At 42.1% G+C, this 20,082-nt stretch overlaps 1 protein-coding gene across 6 annotated transcripts in view; it reads left to right on the forward strand.

The window, feature by feature from the left end:
* The window catches only part of RPS6KA2 (ribosomal protein S6 kinase A2), a 302,187-nt gene extending 282,907 nt beyond the window's left edge, over positions 1–19,280 (forward strand). For all 6 annotated transcript variants that reach the window (XM_042795988.1, XM_032996922.2, XM_032996923.2 and 3 more), the window contains 7 exons: positions 4,340–4,429; positions 5,912–6,070; positions 8,381–8,542; positions 12,793–12,869; positions 15,262–15,379; positions 16,545–16,682; positions 17,077–19,280. In XM_042795988.1, coding sequence (XP_042651922.1) covers positions 4,340–4,429; positions 5,912–6,070; positions 8,381–8,542; positions 12,793–12,869; positions 15,262–15,379; positions 16,545–16,682; positions 17,077–17,202 — 870 coding nt within the window. In that variant the 3' untranslated portion in view covers positions 17,203–19,280. The remainder of the gene's footprint in view (positions 1–4,339; positions 4,430–5,911; positions 6,071–8,380; positions 8,543–12,792; positions 12,870–15,261; positions 15,380–16,544; positions 16,683–17,076) is intronic.
* Positions 19,281–20,082: the final 802 nt, after the last annotated feature.

The raw sequence follows: 20,082 nt of genomic DNA on the forward strand, positions 1-20,082 counted from the left end.
ATTCCTTGCACAGGAAGAGCTGCAGGAGGTTCATGGGCTGTCACAAAGAGGAATAGAGAAGAGTCTGTGTTCATGCAAAACACAATGTCGCAGAGGAAGGAGAGTGACCAGGATGGCAAATGCTCTTTGTTACCGCAAAAGATATTTAGAAGTTACATAGTTTTGCTCAGCTTTTAATCGAGTTTTAAGAGTGTCATTGCCTACCTGAAATTCAGACAGATGTATTTACTTTGCCAGCATCCAACAGTAGAAAAAAAATAACTGATTAATAATAATTCTGAACAAGAATAGACACTGTGTCACATGCTGTGGCCATGTGTGGTCTCATGTAGGAAGTCTGATGAGAGTACAGCAGTTCCTGTATCCAAATCTGTAACATTAAATCCTTTTCTTCTTTCTAGCCTTGCAGCTTCCCACATATAGGTAGGAAACAATCCAGAACTTTTGGTCCTCTTTGGAGAAGGGTAGCCAGCAATGGGCTATCCTTGTGGGATCTCTCCAGGCAGCCTGAAAACATAGTTCTGAGAGATGTTGTATTAAAATTAATTTGAGGACCACATCTAACTGCTACATTAGTTGGGTGTGAAGTGATACATATGCTATTGTCTGGTATACACAATTTGCACTGTTTGAATTAAGTGGACAAAGCTAAATCCTCTCCATACACAAAGGTGGACTGACAATATAGCTGATCTTTAAAAATTAGAGATAATTGAACTACAACACAGGAGCAGGAGGAAGAAACAGTAACACAGAAATGGAAAGTCAAGTACCTGGTATAGATGTCTGCTCTGGTAGTGGTTCACTGCTGATCAAAGCCCACTGGAAAGAACACCCGTGTCCCCACCCTGGGAGAGCCCGGGGAGCTCAGCGCAGTGGGAGCACAGCCCCAAGGAGCCAGCAGATGTTTGCCAGGTACCCCCTGGAAAGGACTAGCAAGAAGAATGCCTTGGTTTGTTTCCAGGAGGTAGAGTACAACCATGGTTAGACTTTGTAATGCCTCCCTCACCTTCTCTGAGAATCACTAGGTCTCACTTAGTGAATACTTTTCAAATTATAGCCGAGGCTGGTTCATACATCTTGGCATTGATCTACTCCAGGAAGGGGGATGTGTGTGTAGATAAACATGTAGAATTGTGGACGAGGTGTTCACGGTGATTTTGGACTCTGTGCCCAGCAGCCTGGGTGTTGTTGTCTGGAGAAAAAAGTGGTTACTGCCCAAGTATGGCAGAATCCACGTGCTTTTGCCACCGGCTGGCGAGAGTGGGGTGAGCACGCAGGGGGGGCCATGCCAGGGCTGCCTCCGTCCTGCCTCTCTCCCGCTGCATCTGCACAAGGTGCTCAGAGCATGCTTTTCCTCCATGTTATGTATGGCAACACTTGCACTGAAAATCAGAAAGTACAGCTGCACAAAAAGTGTGTATTTAACACCTGTCTAGTGAAACCACTGCCTTTTCACTGACATAATTTAATTCATTTAATCCAATACTTTTTGAGAATCTCAGAACTACTTATGAATATCTCTGGAAGCCCACGACGCATCTTCCTTAACCCTCGTGTTCGATAAGGAGCACTGGGTCTGAATTTTACTGCAGCTCAGTTTGGCACTGATCTGAGGCAAGATTTGTGGATGTTCTGGGGATGCAGCAGCTCATGTTGTGATGCAGACACCTCTGGGTGCAAAAGGAGTCAGCAACCACCAGCCAAACCACCCTGACATGGCAGCTTCTCCCTTTGGAAAGTTTGGTGTGGGTTTAACAACACACCAAAACACTTTCTGAAGAGGAAGACCTGGAGAATCGGGTATGACAGTGGAGCTATGGGGCATATTTAAGGAGCTGATGTGGCTATTGCAGCATGTGGATAAAGAAGCTGTATGTACTGCAGACAGTCTGAACGGAAGAGAGATTTTTCTAAAGTTGCAGCAGCCACCTCCTTTGCTGCTTTATCAGTCATGGGCCAAGCGTAAGTCACAGGCATGTCAAAAAGAGGCACGATCAGGGTAACAGCCTCTTGCTGTGAAGGAAAAAATTGTTCTAGTCTGTCCAACCAGACTGCCCAGGGACTGAGAGGAATTTGGCAGGTCCCTTCACAGCTCTGGCAATGCTTTGTTGTGTGTCTTGGGGCATCTTGTCCATTTAATCACTGTATCACAGCTTGTGCACACATTAAAGCAAAAAGCATGCATATTTAGCAGGACTCTCTTGCGATTTATATTTATATAGCATCCTGTGAATTAGAAGCATTACATGTCATCTACTGCTGTTGCTACTAAATCAATAGCAGTCTGCTTCAGGTTATGTTGTTTTGAGTTTTGTGTCAATAGCTGAGACTGTTTTCAGTTTGGATTATTTTTTAGGCCATATATATGCATTTATAGTCCTGCATTATTAATAATTGCTTAAAATTTTCCACAGCTCTGGATATTCACTTTCACAGGAAAATACAACAGAAAAGGAATCTGGGATATACTGCTTGCTACAGTACCATAGTGATAGTAGTACTTCGCACAGTGGTAGTAGTACTTGCTGCAAGTAAATTCTTTGTACAAGGCAGGCAAATCCTACCAGATGCACTGGTGTGTAACTCCATTAACTTGATGAGAGCTATATTAGTTTAGCCAAGGAAGTGGCCCTGAGGATCTTTTTATATGTTAGAATTACTGGCTGAGTGGGACACATACAGTTGTTTTGGTTGTATTTATGAGGAGTCATTCAATCAAGGTTTCATTGGCTTTTTGGGAATGTCTCAACAAAACTGGAAAAACAACATTATTCTAAGGAGAAATTGCTAGTAGAATTTTTTCCACTCACCAGTTTTTTTTTCCTTCATTTGTTCACATGTGGACAACAGCCTGCATCAGCTCCCTGTCACGCTTTCACTTGTCACACTGCTATTAATTCAGAATCAAATCACTGATATGTCTTCAAATGCATACCTCAATCATGGACAACTACTGACCGTCATTATCACTGCAAATGCATGCCAGTCATGATGACTATGAAACCTCTGATATATATTCAAGTATGCACTATTATAACTGATGCATAAAATTCTAGACCTGTACTTAAATGTGTATCGCCATAATTAAGTCATTAAAAACGCATGCAAAAGCAGCTAGGCATTTACCTTCATTAACAGAAGAGATTTTTAAAAAGTTGTTTTGAATCTGTGCTTTGTGACTAGCTCTTAGAGAGAACTAACCACATTTAACGTTGGAAGCCTCAGAGTCCAAGCCAGTAATGGAATTACAATTTTCTGAAAATGCTGCCTACTCCTTTTTGGTAAACCTGTTATTCAAAAGTACTGTTGCTGTTTTCTAGCAGTAAGAAATTGTGCCAAAATACTGTACTCCTAATGAGTTTCTGGTAGAATGAGGTTTTTTGCCATTCCCTGCGCAGTTGTATTTGAGATTCCAAAATACAGTTCTCCTTTGTATTATTTTATAGCTATTTTTTGTTTCATATTTATCATTTAAATCTGCAAAGTGAGAAACAGTAATCAGCTCTCTCAACTGGGCAAATGATCGAAGCCCTTTGACTGACATCCCAAATATAGGTAATAGGAGCACTGATGAGAAGTCGCTGTCATCCTAACAGCAGGATTTCCATGCAGCGATGTTCTCTAAGTACCAGGTGTCAAGTTTTTCTGAGACCTGCTGCTATAAAACTAAAAAGTTTTCATGTCTCGCTGCACTCTCTGATAAGGCAAAAGGTGATGAATACAGAAAGCAATATATAGAGCAGCTTTCTTTCTAGCTTATGAACGGGCAGAGTTTCTGTACATGGCCAAATGCAATCTCTGGCCACTCTCTTGTTCATTACAACAGCATGGCCCAGAGAGCCAAGTGCTTACCAATAGCTTCAACTCAGATCTCCCCTGACAGTAAATGTCTATACATTTTCATTTCTGGCAAACACACCTGACAAGCAATTTCTATTAATTTATCAGCAGATATACAAATATATGCCAATATTATGAATGTATCCAATTCTTTATGTCAAATAAGTGATTTTAAAATTATTATTATTTTAAAACTCTCCAGGTTTTTTGATTTCTAAATGACCTTTCTTGTAAATTCCATTATTTATGGGCAAACAAAACTATACGCATCAAAAAGCAGGTCTATGCCTTCAGAATCTGAACTAATTATTGCTCCATCTGTTTTGGCATATAGTCAGCGTGGCTCTAATTTGCACAGGGTTTGAGCTGTCCTCTCCTAGAATAATGATTAATAGAAGAATTTTAAATATTAATTTGTTTAAGCAGTAGAAATTGCTTGTTTTGTGCTTAGTGCTGCTAGCAGGTATCTTACTACACTGCACTTCATTTATTCCAGATAATTGATAAGAGCAAGAGAGACCCCTCTGAAGAAATTGAGATCCTCTTGCGATATGGACAGCATCCAAACATCATTACTCTTAAAGATGTGAGTAGTCTTTGAGCATTTCAGCATTAAATTATTTTCGCCTTATGGTCAGGCTCACCTACTACTCCATGTCTGTAAAATCCATGAGTTGATGGTCAGAGTTAAAGTTGAAATCCCATTGAAATCAAGGCAAAAAGTGTCACTTAACGAATTCCTGGATAGCAGTTGGAAAGACTGGTCAGGTTATACATTCTCCAATTACTGTCTAACCAAGTGCAGATCAAACTGACGGGGCACCGTGCTGGGGAACAACCAAATGTGTTTGGCTTTGCAGCACTTTTCAGGAGTGAGACCTCTTCAGCCGGGTGTTTCAGAGCAAGCTGTTGGGCTCGCACGGTGCTGCCGCTGGGCAGGGGCTCCTCGTTCATGAGCAGCAGCCGCTCCCATATGGCCTGTGGTATCGGCTTTGTTGGGGAGAGGAGAGCTCACAAAATCACTAGGGTTTCCTTCAGTAGCGTTTTAATGCCAAGGAGTATTTATCTTCTACTCAAGCAGCCTGAGAAGACACGAAGTTATCTTTCTTGAGCATTTCATATGAAGAAAAACCTTCACTATGCTTACATGCAGTAGTGACATTTAGTCAGAGATGTTTTACACTGCCTGCAGTCTCACCTGGGATTGTCCACACAGTGTCAGATTCAGAGTTTATGGAACAAAATCCTACTGGTGTCAGTGGCCACTAGGTTATGCTTCAGACCTTAGAGAAGTATATAAAATAATTCTAATCACATGCTCTTAGGAAAGTCTCACGTAGTTCCTAAGTGTTAAAGAGTATCTTAAAATCTGTGCAAAAGAGCTTTTATATTCCTTTCCAAAAACATTTAGCATTGATGACTATAACACCACCTATTATTGCAGTCCAGATAAAGGATTATGACATGAAAATGGCCATCTTCCAATTTAGACAAAAAAATGTCTTTTAGCCCTTGCAATTGATGCTGAAGGCAAATACATCTTGCAGCTGATGTCAACAATACATTCTCCTGAATTGCAAATATAAAGTATATGGTATCACTGGAAGCAGGTCTTGGCCAACAGTATAATACAGTTCATTTAGCTGATCATGAGTCAAAAGGAAATATTGATATTTGAAATGGCAAATGTTACCCTGCAGAAGTGGAAAGAGGGAATACTACTGAGAAGGAGTCTTGGGTGAGAGCCAGCAGACATTTCAGGCTGTGTGAAGTGATGCTGCTTTTAGCAGCTTGGTCTACTCTGCTGACATGACAGCAGATCAGGAAAGCTGCATTTCTGTGTGGACAAATCAGCAAGTTGCTACAGAGAGGAGAAAAAAGTGATGATTTAAGTCATTTTATAAGGTTGCCTTTTCTGCTGTTAAGCATAATAAGCACATTTCCCACACATTAGCTGACATTTTCTTCTTGCAACCCCTCACACAAGCAAGCCAACACTGTGATTAAAGGACTAACCTTCACCAAGTTAATGGATCCAAAACATATATTTACTCTATTACTCTTCCAGGTCTATGATGATGGGAAGTATGTTTACTTGGTGATGGAGCTGATGAGGGGAGGCGAGCTCCTGGACCGCATTCTTCGGCAGAAATGTTTCTCAGAGCGAGAGGCCAGCGCTGTGCTCTGCACCATCACCAGAACTGTGGACTATCTGCACTCTCAGGGTGTAAGCATTGCTTTTGGGACTATTAGCATCAACCTTCTTAAAAATCGACTTTTAGAAAAATCAAATAGCTGTGCTTTTGCTTCTCTGAAATGTAAATACATTTTTTCCCAAAAAAAAAAAAAACTTTCTCCATATTTATAATTACATTTGTTTTGTGAAATAGGGTCATAGGCATTTTAGCCATTTCCCAACTGAGATACAGTATGTTGAAGTGGTATTTTCATCTCCAAATTACACTGATTTTCAAGTTCACGTACCTTGTTGAGGTATTAGTTGTTTACTTGTTATCACAGTCATTATTGCAGTACCTGATCTTTTTAACAGAATTTCAAATAGAGTAGCCGAATCAACAGATAGGTAGAAAATCAAATGCTCAGCCTTCCAAACAAAATGTCAGTTTGAGCAGCTGATGTGAATGGTTTCTGACATGTTGTTAAAGAGCTGGCTTTTAAAATCTAAGCTTTCTATATACAGCAGTTTGAAAACCTCTCCTTTTCTGCTTTTCAGGGACAAACAGTTTGGATGACTAGTCAAATATTTGCTGCTTTTTCTGTTTCATGGTTAAAATAAGTGTATTTTGTGCTTGGGCTTTTATATTTCCATGATAGTTTTTCAGTCCTGCTACAACTAATGAAGGCTGTTTTCCCACCACTGAAATGCAGCACCTCTGGTATAACATGTAGCCACTTGAAGTTGCATGTCTGCAGGAAGGATTTTTGTGAATGCATTCTGAAATGAGGAAAAAAAAAATCCCTCCCTTCAGATGTGAGCCAGAAGACCCTTACACACTCTCCTCCTATAATGGGTGTATTGGGTTTGTGTGGCCAGGTTTTTGGTAGCAGAGGGGCTACAGGGCTGGCTTCTGTGAGAAGCTGCCAGAAGCTTCCCCTGTGTCCAATGGATCCAGTGCAGCCGGCTCCAAGACAGACCCACCGCTGGCCAAGGCCGAGCCCATCAGCGACGGTGGTAGCACCTCTGGGATAACTTATTTAAGAAAGGGGGACAGCAACTGCAGCCAAAGAGAGGAACAAGAATATGCGAGAAGAACAACTCTGCAGACCTCACGGTCAGTGAAGCAGGAGGGGCAGGAGGTGCCCCACGCACCAGAGCAGAGATTCCCCTTCAGCCCGTGATGAAGACCACGGTGAGGCAGGCTGTGCCCCTGCAGCCCATGGAGGTCCACGGTGGAGGAGATACCCACCTGCAGCCCTTGGGGGACCCCACGCAAGAGCAGGTGGGTGCCCAAAGGAGGCTGTGACCCCGTGGGAAACCCACGCTGGAGCAGGCTCCTGGCAGGACCTGCGGACTTATGGAGAGAGAAGCCCACACTGGAGCAAGTTTGCTGGCAGCACTTGTGACCCCGTGGGGGACCCACGGTGGAGCGGTCTGTTCCTGAAGGACTGCAGCCCATGGGAGGGACCCACTCTGGAGCAGTTCATGAAGAATTGCAGCCTGTGGGAAGGATTCACGTTGGAGAAGTTCATGGAGGACTGTCTCCCATGGGAGGGACCTCATGCTGGAGCAGGGGAAGAGTGTGAGGAGTCCTCCCCTTGAGGTAGAAGGAACAGCAGGGACAGTGTGTGTGGGACTGATCGCAACACCCATCCCCTGCCCCCTTGTGCAGCTGCTAGGGAGGAGGTAGAGAAAACTGGGAGTGAAGTTGAGCCCAGGAAGAAAGGGGGGGTGGAGGAAAGGTGTTCTTAAGATTTGGTTTTATTTCTCATTATCCTGCTCTGATTTGATTGGTAATAAATTAAATTAATTTTCCCAACATTGAGTCTGTTTTGCCCATGATGGTAACTGGTGAGTGACCCCTCCCTGTCTTTATCTCAACCCATGAGCTTTTTGTTATATTTTCTCTCCGCTGTCCAGCTGAGGAGGCGGAGTGATAGAGCAGTTTTGGTGGGCACCTGGTGTCCAGCCCGGGTCAACCCACCACAGATGGGATTTCTTCTTTGCCTTTCAGCTGAGTATTTAGGGCCATGAGGTTCCAGGAGATTCTGGCACAGAGGTGTTTGTACAGCAACCCCCTCTGACAGCCCTCGGGAAAGGTATCCCCACCTAGAGCAGCAGCCTCCATCTTAATACACCAGCAGAGGCTGTCGAACATATTCTTTCTGATTTCAACAGACTTTAACCTTTTTTTTTTCCTTCGTTTGCCCAAGGCTTTTAAGCAGCTTTCCTCCAAAACTTAAATATTTTAGGCATGAGCTCTTGACCGACCTCAAGCAGCAGACCAGAAATGTCAGCCAAGCCTGGATGCCCCCTGACCACCTCTCCTCACCTGTTACTCACTGCTTTCTTGTTAAGGTGGTGCACAGAGATCTGAAGCCAAGTAATATCCTCTACATGGATGAGTCAGGAAACCCAGATTCCATCAGGATCTGTGACTTCGGGTTTGCCAAGCAACTGAGAGCGGAGAATGGGCTGCTCATGACTCCCTGCTACACTGCCAACTTTGTCGCCCCTGAGGTAGGATCCTATTTCAAAGTAGTGAGTAATGAGTATGTCCTAGGAAGCAGTCCTTCCTCCCTCTCTCCCTTTTCCCCGCTGCCTTTACAAAAGGAGCAAGACAGAAACCAGTCTACCGGCACTTGCACAGCCCCTATTACCATAAGTTTCCTATTCCTGGTCTTGCCAGGCTAGTTGTTTTTCTCCAGACAGAAGTCAGTATCTGTCTTAGTCTGAAGCACACAATGATTCAGCTCATTACTAGGATAAATGCCCTTTTTTCTGTAGCTGCTTCTGCTCAGACTGTTTCCCCTCTAGTGCACTGCATCAGAAGAGGATAAGGCTTAAGAGGGAAATCCTGATGTCAGGAGTGAGACTCAAAAGAAAAATCCATGCATCAAATCCTTACCACGCTGAAGTCAATGGGGGCTTTATTGTTGACTTCACTGAGCTAAAGAAATATCTCTCTGCTTGGGCTTTCCTAGTACCAATCCCCCCTGTTATGGGGGATGTAGGAAAGGGATGCTTTCCCATTTTTACAGGCAGGGAAATAGAGGCAGACAAAACAGCCTGCCTCAAGCACGGAGAGGGGTGACTCTTCATTGCTGGCAAGTGCTGTTCCTTTCATCCAGCCCCACAGAAGTGGGTTTGGGTCCCACAGCTGTTTGAATGGTTTGGGCTGTTTGCTGTATTTGATCCTTGAGAAAAGACATTCATAGCTGCTTCCCTCCAGTGAAAGAGCAGGAGGTTAATTTCCTGGGTAATTGTCCATTTCTTGGAGTGATGGTTATCAGTAATTTTAGTATTTGCAGTACACAACTTCAAATATGTGTCTTCCTGTGCTTGTTTTGGTCCTTATTAGAAAAATACAAAACTATTGCCTTTCAATACTTCATCTGTCCTCTCCTGTCTAATACCACTGTCTCTCAGTTGCAATCTCTTCTTTCCCATAACTGTCCTCCACCCAGTGTTCATCTGTGTGATATGTAACCGGGAAGAGAAAAATGGGATGATCTTTCTGTACAAGGTCCTTTCATGATACCAAAAATTGCAGGAATCGCAGCCTTCTAGCACCAGAAAGAGAATTTGCTAAACTGAGACCACTGCTGGGGCAGTATAATTTCAAATCAGATCTTTTTCAGCAAAAAAATCCTCCATTGCCAGGACAGATTGGTTTGTTATTTTATTGTTGTTTGATTGGGGTTTCATTTTAGAAACTGGATTAAGATGATTAAAATTTATTGAAATATGTAAAAAAAAAAGTTATGTGGCACCACAGCAGTTCCATTTCTAAACCAAAATATAATCATGTTTGCAACATTTAAAGCACTCAGATTTTCTCCAAGATACAATGTGCTTAAAATAGGTGTAGCTATTTTTTGTGATGAGCTATTTTGTATTGTGACTGCAATCACAAATGTTGCCAGCCCAATGCAGTTTCAGATCAGACTCTTCCGTTTTGAGCTGAAAGCAGAAATCACGCTCCCAGACGTTTGTGACGAGTAAGACAGGTCCTGCTAACGCAGGAAATGTTGGAGATAAATTGAAACATTACCAGAGCAGGCAGAGAGCTTACATAAAGCCTTAAGTGCTTTTACATTTTACCTGTGATGTAATGCTGCCCTCCAGCCTGGACTTGACTTTCACGTTCCCTGCCCGAGCCTCGCTGCAACGTCTGCTGTATGCCCATGGAAGCAAACAAGGAGGCTGAAAGTCAGCTGAGCTGATAGCGTGAGTGGACAGTGGTAGAGGAAGGAGGACGTCTTTGCCCGTTTGGATCCCGCTTTATTTTGGAAACACTTTGCGTGGGGTTTGGCTGGGCACACAGGCACGGTGAGGGCTCCCTGGGCAGGGGCGTGCTGCGGGCAGGGAGTGGGGGGCAAGGCTGGCTCCGATGCGAGAACGTGAGCCGCCGTTTCCTGCTGATGCAGCAGGGCCCTTCTGGAGAAAGTAAAAATACATTGCTCTGAAGTTTTGCTCCAAAATTTGTGAAGAACTACTGTTCTGGTGTTTGAAATTATGAGCTTGTTTATTTGCTTTCATATGCATATGCATCCCTGCTTGTGTCACAACTGAGAAAAAAGCCTATATTCATAACATTGTTAATCCAATACATCAAAGCCTGTAGAAATCAGAAGGGGTTGGATAAATATCTGAGTTATTATCAGCATTGGATGAACCCAGGGGAATTTTGTTCCTTGTCACCACAATGCCTTGCCACCTGTGGCACTAAGAGCCAGCTCATGCCTATATTTCAGATCCCAGAAAATTCCTCAGGTGACCTAAACCTTTTCATGGGTGGTAAATTCTTCAGCATCCATTAGAGCAGGACACCACTGCATCTTTTGCAAAGCTTTTTCCCTGACTGATTTATTTATAAGCCACGTGCCTGTTAGTGTCTGATAATATCTGCCCCCTAGATCAAACACTAATCTTTTTGGCCAAGTTTTTTTCCCACACTGCTGCCAGCTCAGTGTTCTCATTTTAACCACCATTGCACAGACCTGCTGGATGCATTTTCAAATAGCAGCGACACTAACTGATAACTCTCACTAGATCCTATTGTTATCCGTGGGGTGAAGTTGCTGTTGATAAAAAGTAATTGCCATCAGAGTTTTCCCCAGGCACTGGCACAGCCTGAATGTCCCTGTTATCTAGCAGCATTCTTGCAAACTGAACAATGGCACACAGCGACATCTGCCCATCATTCTGGGCTTGTGTAACCACTTGCTTAATACCCTGCTCCACTAAATATCATCACTGCCCCATTTTTCGATCATTTGCCTTGGACCTTATTGTCCTTGGTTATGAGAGGAAGACAGTGATGACAATGAAAGAAGCAATGAGAATGGCCACACCAAAAGATAAATATTGAGTATTCAGTCTATCAAGCGAAGCAAGAAGCAACTGAGTTTGTGAAATAGCAAAGAAGTTTTTCCCATAAAAACTAAAATTAATAGAGGGGGAATAATGCAGAGACTAAAGAAACAGAAACAAATAAAACAGCCAGAAAGCATATAAATGATATCCAGGAGAGAGAGGCAGAATCAGGATTTTACCAACTTTGTCAACAAGAGGAAATGCAGCTTTTTCTCCTTTTTTTTTTTTTTTTTTTTTTTCCAGGTAGCAAATGTTCACTCAGCAGCATACTTGGCAGATGGTTGCTTTACCACTCATCACTTGTAAAATCTGTTGAGGCAAGATTTTCTGAAACTTTTTTTTTCCTAGCAGTCTTTTCTGTGATAGACTTCAGATAGCTGAAAACACTCCTCAGTAATAAAACTGTAGGTCAGAGAAAGGCTTGCTGAATTTGTACATGCCTTTTTCATGTACTTTGCAAAAAAAAAAAAAAAAAAAAAGTGGAAGATCTGGAGGTGGTCCCTGAGGTTTTCTGAGCCAAGCATAAATAAAGTTCTTCCCCTAAGTTTAGCAGTGCTGCCTCAGCTGGTGACTTCACTTTCACTTGGACCTGCACTGACTCAAATAGGCATTTCTTCTAGTATACACCTGCATAAATGAAATCTAGATTTTACCCTTACTGCTATAACTCATCATCCTGTACCAATATTAAACCTATTGGTCAGATCTCTGATGAATACCATGGGTCTTGTTTTCCCCATAGGAAAAAGGGATCAAGGTTTAGCCTGTTATTTATTAAATCCAGTCTAAACGTGGCCACTTTTCTTAATACAGAAGTAAGATAATACACCTTCTAGCCTTTTTGAAGTTGTCATGCATCTTTACTAGTCTGACATAAGACATGTTTTAGTGTGCATCCATTTGTTGTATCATATCCAAAGTGAGCTCAGACATGCTTATCACTGTCACTTAGCCCTACCCTTGTTGCATTCACAGTGCTCTTGGTAACCTTTAAGTTAAGAGGATACATTTCAAATTATTAATGAGCTTTTTTTAGGAAACATTTTAGAACACTGAAACGTTGTTCTGCTTTGCTGTGTGTTAGATGGTCAGAGACGTTTCCAGAGCCTCCAACTGCACTCATATCTGTCACTGTGGAGGTGAAAGATGTGCTGGACTTGAACTTGGATGTGACAGATGTAACTAACTAATTCCTGCCTGGGCTCCACCTTGCTCCACAATGCTACTGAACATTTTGATCCCGAGGCAGCCACTTCTTCAAGCCAGATATGCAGTTAAGCCCTGGAAATGACAGCAGATACAACCACTAATCGATGCTTTTTGAAAATCAGAAGCTAAAAATTCAGGAATGCAGATTAACCTATTTTCATCTTTCTCTTTCCTTTACATAGGTCCTTAAACGCCAAGGTTATGATGCAGCCTGTGACATCTGGAGCTTGGGGATCCTACTGTATACCATGTTGGCAGGGTGAGTGAAGAGGCTTTCCTGGACCAGCAGTCTCCAGTGGGCTCATCACTTCAGCACTGATTAATCCAGAAAGGAGTCACAGATAGAGAGAGCAAACTGTCTGGCCTTCTTTGAGAAGTGTGCTCAGTTGTATGAAGCAAGAAAATAGATGCCAAGACCTAAAATCAGAACAAGTTTTTCCAGAACACATAAATATCTTTGATACTTTACAAGTTGTTTAGGTTTTTAACAATCTGTGCCCATAAGTGTGCACTGAGACCTAGACTCACTCACCACGTAAGCTGCGTGAAAGTTTTATGCTAGTAGAGGAGTGTAGGAGTATGAAGAGCCATATCGTGTTCACTTTATCCATAAGAGGATGTTCATTCATTTCTATTAATACATGTATTCTCTTCAACTTCATTCTTCGTCTCTTGTTGTTGTTATCAAGGTATCTGAGCACCTTTAAAGGCTAAAAAAAACCCCACCAAATGTAGTTTTCAGATGCTAGTTGAAAAATATGCTGCAGGAAGGACAGAAAGTAAATGAACGGACCAGAAAGAACAGCAACAGGCAGCAGAAACTTCTGGTGGGTACTTGACAAAAATACCCCTACCAGTGTGTTAGCTAAAGTTAAATATTGACACAAGAAGACACAGAGAAAGAGACAAATTGAAATAAGCAGTGAAGGATAAGAATAAGATGTTCTGGGGTAAATGGGAAACACAGTGTACAAACCCAATCTGGAGTTATCAGGCCCCTAGATTTAATTTCTCAGGTTATGCCATGTGCACATTTATCGTACCTAAGTGCAGCTTAAAACTTTTCAGTGACCTCTCACAGCTTTTTAATCTGCTTCATGATCATTCATCTGTGACAAGAAGCTTGGATTCATTCCTAGATTTATAGAGAAAACAAGGAATTGGGCCCTACCTTTCGGTTATTTGTGTGTCTTACCTCATGGATTATAGAAAATGTGCCAGGCATTTCTATCTCGTCTATTTTGTTCCTGAGTACAAATGTGTTCACCAATAGCTGGAATATATTGTGACTTTCTGGGGCAGTCTCCCAGTGATTCAAAACCAGAATCAGTAAAACAAAATCAACCACATTACCCACAGTCACATTTGTTTAGCTGATTATATTCAAAATGCTTCTTTTTTAAATGTCAAAAAAAAAAAAAATCCAAATATATTTGAAACTGAAATACACATTGCACAACTTAGTGGATATTAAATTTTCCAACAGGTGCTATTAATTTGTATCTCTTTTTATTCTGAACTTGCAATAGAAAATAAGAGTAATGCAAACAGTTGATAAGTGCTGACCTTGTAGGTGCCACCGCTGCATTTAGAGATGGTCCTGTTCTTCCTCACCAGAGGAGAGTTAGTAGGAAGTGACTGTTATTTACAACCAGGATTTTATTCTCCTCCCATCATTACTGTGAGCAGAGAGGGCTCAGACAGCCTGGACTAGAGCACAAACCTGGGATTCTGTTAATGCAGGTAGTGACAGACCTTGGAGTTTTAGCCAGTCCTTAGCTCTTAGTGCATCCCTTCTGATAGTTATAAATTGGAATAATGTTACATATCTCTTTGGGCTGAACTTCTGTAAAGTCTGAAATGTTTTTGAAAATTAGAAAATACAGCGTGAAAAATTGAATTTGCTAGTAGAAACCAGGTGGGATAGGAAGCTGTGGCCAAACCAACTGTTTAACAATCTAGAAACCACTGGCAAGTTTTCAGAAGATAAAAGACAGATGGAGGGAAAAGTATATGAATCCCAAATACCCTCTTCTAAACCTCCACAGCTGTTCAAGATTTCAGAGTAAAACTTGGCCTGGTAGATTTTAGTCAGCTGCAAAAATCTGATCATTTGTCACTATGAAGACAAAAAATGTGCCCTCTGCATGTGACACTGATTTTGCAAAGCTGGGTGCAGATCATTTGTTTTGCCCAGCAGAATCGCGTATCATAGTTAATAAAGCATTGCAAAATAGATTATAAAGAGTTCTTTTTTCTTTTCCCTTTTATCTGTTTCGGATCCTAATTTTTCTCCTTTATTTTTTTTATCCTTTCTTGGCCTTATCAATTATAATTATTATTGGCAATAAAGCAGAGTTATAACAATTAAAAAGGTAAAAACCTGTCTATTTTTTAAAAATAATATTTCATTCATAAAAAATGAGAACAGAACAAAATAATTAAAAAAAAAAAAAGAATCAGTCTTTTCCTCTTCAGAACAACTTAATATGAGGAATCACTGGACTGTATAGTTTGAGTGAAAATGAAGCAGTGATGTCTGTGGCCCATTTTGGAACAAAATGCCTGTTGTAATCAGGGACAGTTAGCATTAGACACTAGAAATTATATACTTGCAAATTACACTGTATTTTTTCTCTTTTTTAAAATAGGTTCACTCCTTTTGCAAATGGACCAGATGACACTCCAGAGGAGATTCTGGCCAGGATTGGCAGTGGCAAATACGCACTTACAGGAGGAAACTGGGATTCAGTATCTGATACTGCAAAGGTCAGTGAACACTTTTTCAGATTTTTTTCGTGTTCTCTGAATGGCCTTGAAGTCTGCAGTTGTAACAAACTTAAGAGAGAGGCAGTCAGAAGGGTTGTTTCAGTGCCTTGTGAAATAAAAGCGTACTTCTTTATGTTTCTACCACTCCGCAGAAAATAGTGTGTCAGGAATCCTGGTAGTTTGTTTCATTAAACTAAAGCATAACATAGCACCATCAATTGTGAAACCTCTTGAGATTTAAATAACACAGAACTCTTTTTTGGTGCAACTGAACTTTTAAGAGAAGTGTGAGGTTGTCAATGCCACAAATGTATGGCCTGTATGTGAATCACCCTTTTGCTCCTCAAAGTTAACCAGGAGCAGGCAGTTTACAAACTAGTATTTTAAACTCCTGTACAGTTCCCAGTTTAGGCTGCCCATCTATCAAAAAGCATGGAAATCCCAAGAGATAAAATTCATCTGGTGCTGAGTCGTTGGGGCAGGAAGCTGTGCACTGGTCTATGAGACAGGTAGATGGGTAGGAAAGCTGTCAAGCTTCCAGTTGCCTGGCATGAATTAGAAACTTTCACAGGATTTAGAGGTTCCTGCAAGAGACTTCAGTTTTAGCAACTGGCAGTATCCAACGGAAAAACTTTGATATATCCCACCGCAAAACTGCAACCGATCCTAGTAACATATTAATCCTGCTGCTGACACCTATGAACCCCACAATGTACTTTTTTATCAGATGTCCAGTTTTGAAACTAAAACATTCACTTGTGATAGAACTGGTCTCATTGAATTTTAGCCACTTGAATGTTAGATTTCTATTCTAAGCTTCTTTTGTAAGCATGCTTTGGAACCAGTGAGGAGATGCCTCCAGATGGCATCCTCTCTAGGTGGAGTTTATCACCCCTACAGGGTTGCCAGTAATTAACACTCATTCAATAAGCTGAATGCCCTCCATATTATCTTTTGACTGGATTATCAACTGAGAGTTGAATATTGTAGTTGAAAATTTTGAGGATCAGACTTTACACTTAAGAAATATAAAGCATATCTAAAGTGCATCCTTCCCTCTACTGGACATGCTGGTGATGACACTGCCCCTGGGAAGATCTTAGTAAAACCTGCACTGCTATTAATTACTTTTCCCCTTTTACTGTTTTCTTCCTTTCAAATCCAGGACATCGTATCTAAGATGCTTCACGTAGACCCTCATCAGCGCCTTACAGCAGTCCAAGTCCTAAGGCATCCATGGATAGTGAACAGGGAGTATCTGTCTCAAAACCAACTCAGCAGACAGGATGTTCACCTGGTGAAGGTACATCCTACACCCCTGCCTCTTTCTTCCTTGCAGAATGAGCTGTCATTTGTTTAAATATTCTGGAAAATGTTAGGGGAATTGGGAAGATTATTTGCCACAGAGGCCAAATTTAATATGGCACTGTAGTAACAGTAAAGATTTTTGACCAGTCACCTGCTCGATACTTTTAACTTCAAGCTGCATTGTAATGACCTGGTGGCACTCTGTGCACATACTGCTACCCACCACTTTGAATCAGACACAGTCCAGCCGTCTGCCAGCCTAAATGCTGTTATTTAATGGAAATCATCCACGTACATCCATTTTTTTCAGGAGACTAAATTGGGGAAGGGAGGGGAAAAGCATCAAAGAAATTAATTTCAGCCCAGCATTTTCTTTCTCTATTTCACAGGGTGCAATGGCAGCCACTTACTTTGCTTTAAACCGAGCACCTCAGGCACCAAGGCTGGAGCCTGTATTGTCCTCCAATCTGGCTCAGCGGCGGGGAATGAAAAGACTTACCTCTACCAGGTTGTAGCAGCACCCCCAAAAGGCCTCTTTGAAAACCCACAATTTATTATTTGAGAAATTCATCTTTACTCGGCTAGCAGAACTTTTTTGGACAACCTGCACATGAAATCGCCAGAACTAGCAGAAGCCCAGCGTAAGGCAAAGTTCTCCTTTGCTCCGTCATTTCTTTTACATTCCAGCCAGGGTCCTGAGTTTAACAACTTCACAAAGATGTGCCAATTTTGCCAGTAGCTGTTTCCTTACTGAGATAAAGCCAAATAAAGTAGGTGTGCTCCATCCTTCTCACCCTAGGAAATACTATTTTTGAGTCTTTAAGATGTTCCATGGGAACACTGTTTTCATTTTTTTTCTCAAGAAAAGCACTTTTTGCTATGAAGACCGCAGTTGGATTTGAACGTTTTCAGCTGTTCCAGCATGTATCATGAGGAAGTGACTTGCCTGGTCACCAGTAGACATCTACTGATCTCCACTCACCCCAGGAGACTGAAGGCTGCAGAGAAACATGAATAATACCTTACTTGAAACAAGTGCTATACAACATGAAGGAGAACGAGCTGTCGGTAGTGGAAATGCCTTCTGATATCAAGAAATCTTTTGCACTTTGCCCCTGCCCTCCCTGGAATTAAGACAGCACCGCTGGAGGAGTGCATGCCACCAGCCCTGACTTACTCAGAGGTCTTCGAAAGCAGAAAACTTTTGAGAAACTCAGTCCTTTGAGGAAATTATTGGGTCTTACGAGACTGTGGGGAAGCACTCGTGTAAAACAGTGTGAGTAGGAGCCTGTGGATCAGGGGAGAAAAAGGTGTCTGGTCTCAGCCAGTCTGGGAGGATTAGGTGAGGGGGCTGGGGAACTGGGCAGAGGCAGGGAATGGCACGGGTGACGTTGAGGACAGTAGGCAAAAAGACCCGTGGCAGCGTGCTGGGGAGTACTGCCAAAGGGAACTAGCGTGCATGTGCTTGGGGGGCAAACGGGACTTCCCTTAAAAGTGGGAGACAGCCCCTCCTCAGTGGCTGGTGCAGAAGAGGGTGGGTGGACGGCTGGGCTGCTGAGGGGCCGGGTGGGTCGGTGCAGCCGTCCCCCCTACGCCGCCGCCGAGTCTGCTCCCAGAGACCGGCTCTGGCGGGCCAGAGGGCCATCCTGGAGCAAGCGAGGCCATTTCCAGGCAGTGCTCCCTGCTCACCCAGATCTGCCTCTGGCACCCAGTGTTTTGTGTCCCTGCCCAGCTGTTCTGCACTAGCGGAGCTAAACTCCTTGTGCCACGTGTGTGCAGAGAGCACCCACTTCTGAAGAGTCCAGCTAACTCTGTTACAAGCTTTAATAATGATAAATTATGAGGAGAAATGGGAGGATGCTCTGCTTTTATATTTATATAAATATGTACAAGTGTATTTATATACATATAAAACAAAAGTTCTGTACCCTAATACCTGGATTTTCCAGGTTAAGGGAAAGAAAACTTTATTGAAACAATCTCAGCAAAATGGACCTTTTTTTCTCATTCCCTGATTTCAAAGAAAGTAAGCAAGGTTTGTGGTGCCGGATGTGAACTATTTTTTTATTCTTTTTCTTACCCATCTTGGCTTATGGTGGTCACAAGTTGGCCAGGATTCTTCTTTATACTGCTTTTGTTAATTTTTATTTTCCAAGTAAATTTTGTCACCTCAGACACTTTGTGGGAAAAGCTAATATCCTATGTTGACTTTTTTTCTGTTGTGATGGGAAAAAAAAAAAAAAAGAAAAATCTGAACATGGAGCTTCATATGCTAGGGATGGTAATTTTTCCTTGCTGGGCAGTACATGCATCTTGATGCTGGACTGGAGTTACCAGATCATTGCCTCAGAGTGTCTAAGGGAACAAGGAGTTGCATTTGCTGTAGCAATATGCTCCCTAAAACTAGCTCTGTTCCAACGTTGACTGAAATTTGTTTGTTTGCATTAGTCTATTTTTAAATTGAGATTTATTCTTAATAATTTAAACTGATATTTAATGTTCAGGTTTATGTGCTGTGCACAGAGGACTGCTGCAAAGCAGCTCTCCTTGAAGCCCTTCTCTTTTCCAGAATAAACAATGCTGTGAAACTTCACACAGTGGCTGAATTGGCTTGGACTGATGTGTGCAAACACGCATAGGGGTGTGTCTGTGGTTCTATACACAGCAGCCCGCATTCCCTCCTCCGGTCAAGCTGTGCTCAGTATCAGCTTTTTGCTGCCTTTACACTTTTCTTCTGGTTAGAAATTAGGTGTCATTTATTTCTGCTAGCAGCACACTGCAAGGCAAGTCCACAGGCAGGGGATCTCCTGGCTGTTGCACAAACACTCTGGCCAGGCCTTGTTTCCCTGAAAGTGACTTCTGTCCTGGAAGAAGGCAAGGTGGGCACAAGGATCCTAAGGGCAACCTAGAGGGAGGGCTGGATTTTCTGGGGTCACAGCTGATACATGCTGTGTCAACAAAATATATTTTAATGGTCAGTGTACTTGTATATGGGCAGAAAGAATGTTGTAAATATTATGTACAGTTTTTGTCTCCCCCTGAGATTTCCTGGTCATCTTTCATTGCTTCAGTTTGCTTTCTCTTCACAGCCATTGGAAACAGTCTAATTCTCTCTTGATATACTCAGTCTTCATTCTTTGACCATTTTTTTTCATCTGAATATTATAGTAGGCCAATTTACAGGATGTTGCTCTTCCCAAAGTTTATTGGTTTGAATCTGTTCCTGATTTAGCTCTTTCGAACCCTCCAGCTATCACCCTACTGACCATACAAGGTTTGGGCCACATACAGAATGATACATGCTGATGCTCATTATTTTATAAGCCTATAAATTGCATATAATGGGGTTTTCTTATTAAGATTTTGTTGCCAGTGCATCTAGACATATGCACATG

This window comes from Tyto alba, unplaced genomic scaffold (genome assembly GCF_018691265.1).
Source record: "Tyto alba isolate M040663 unplaced genomic scaffold, T.alba_DEE_v4.0 Super-Scaffold_22, whole genome shotgun sequence".
NCBI lineage: Eukaryota > Metazoa > Chordata > Aves > Strigiformes > Tytonidae > Tyto > Tyto alba.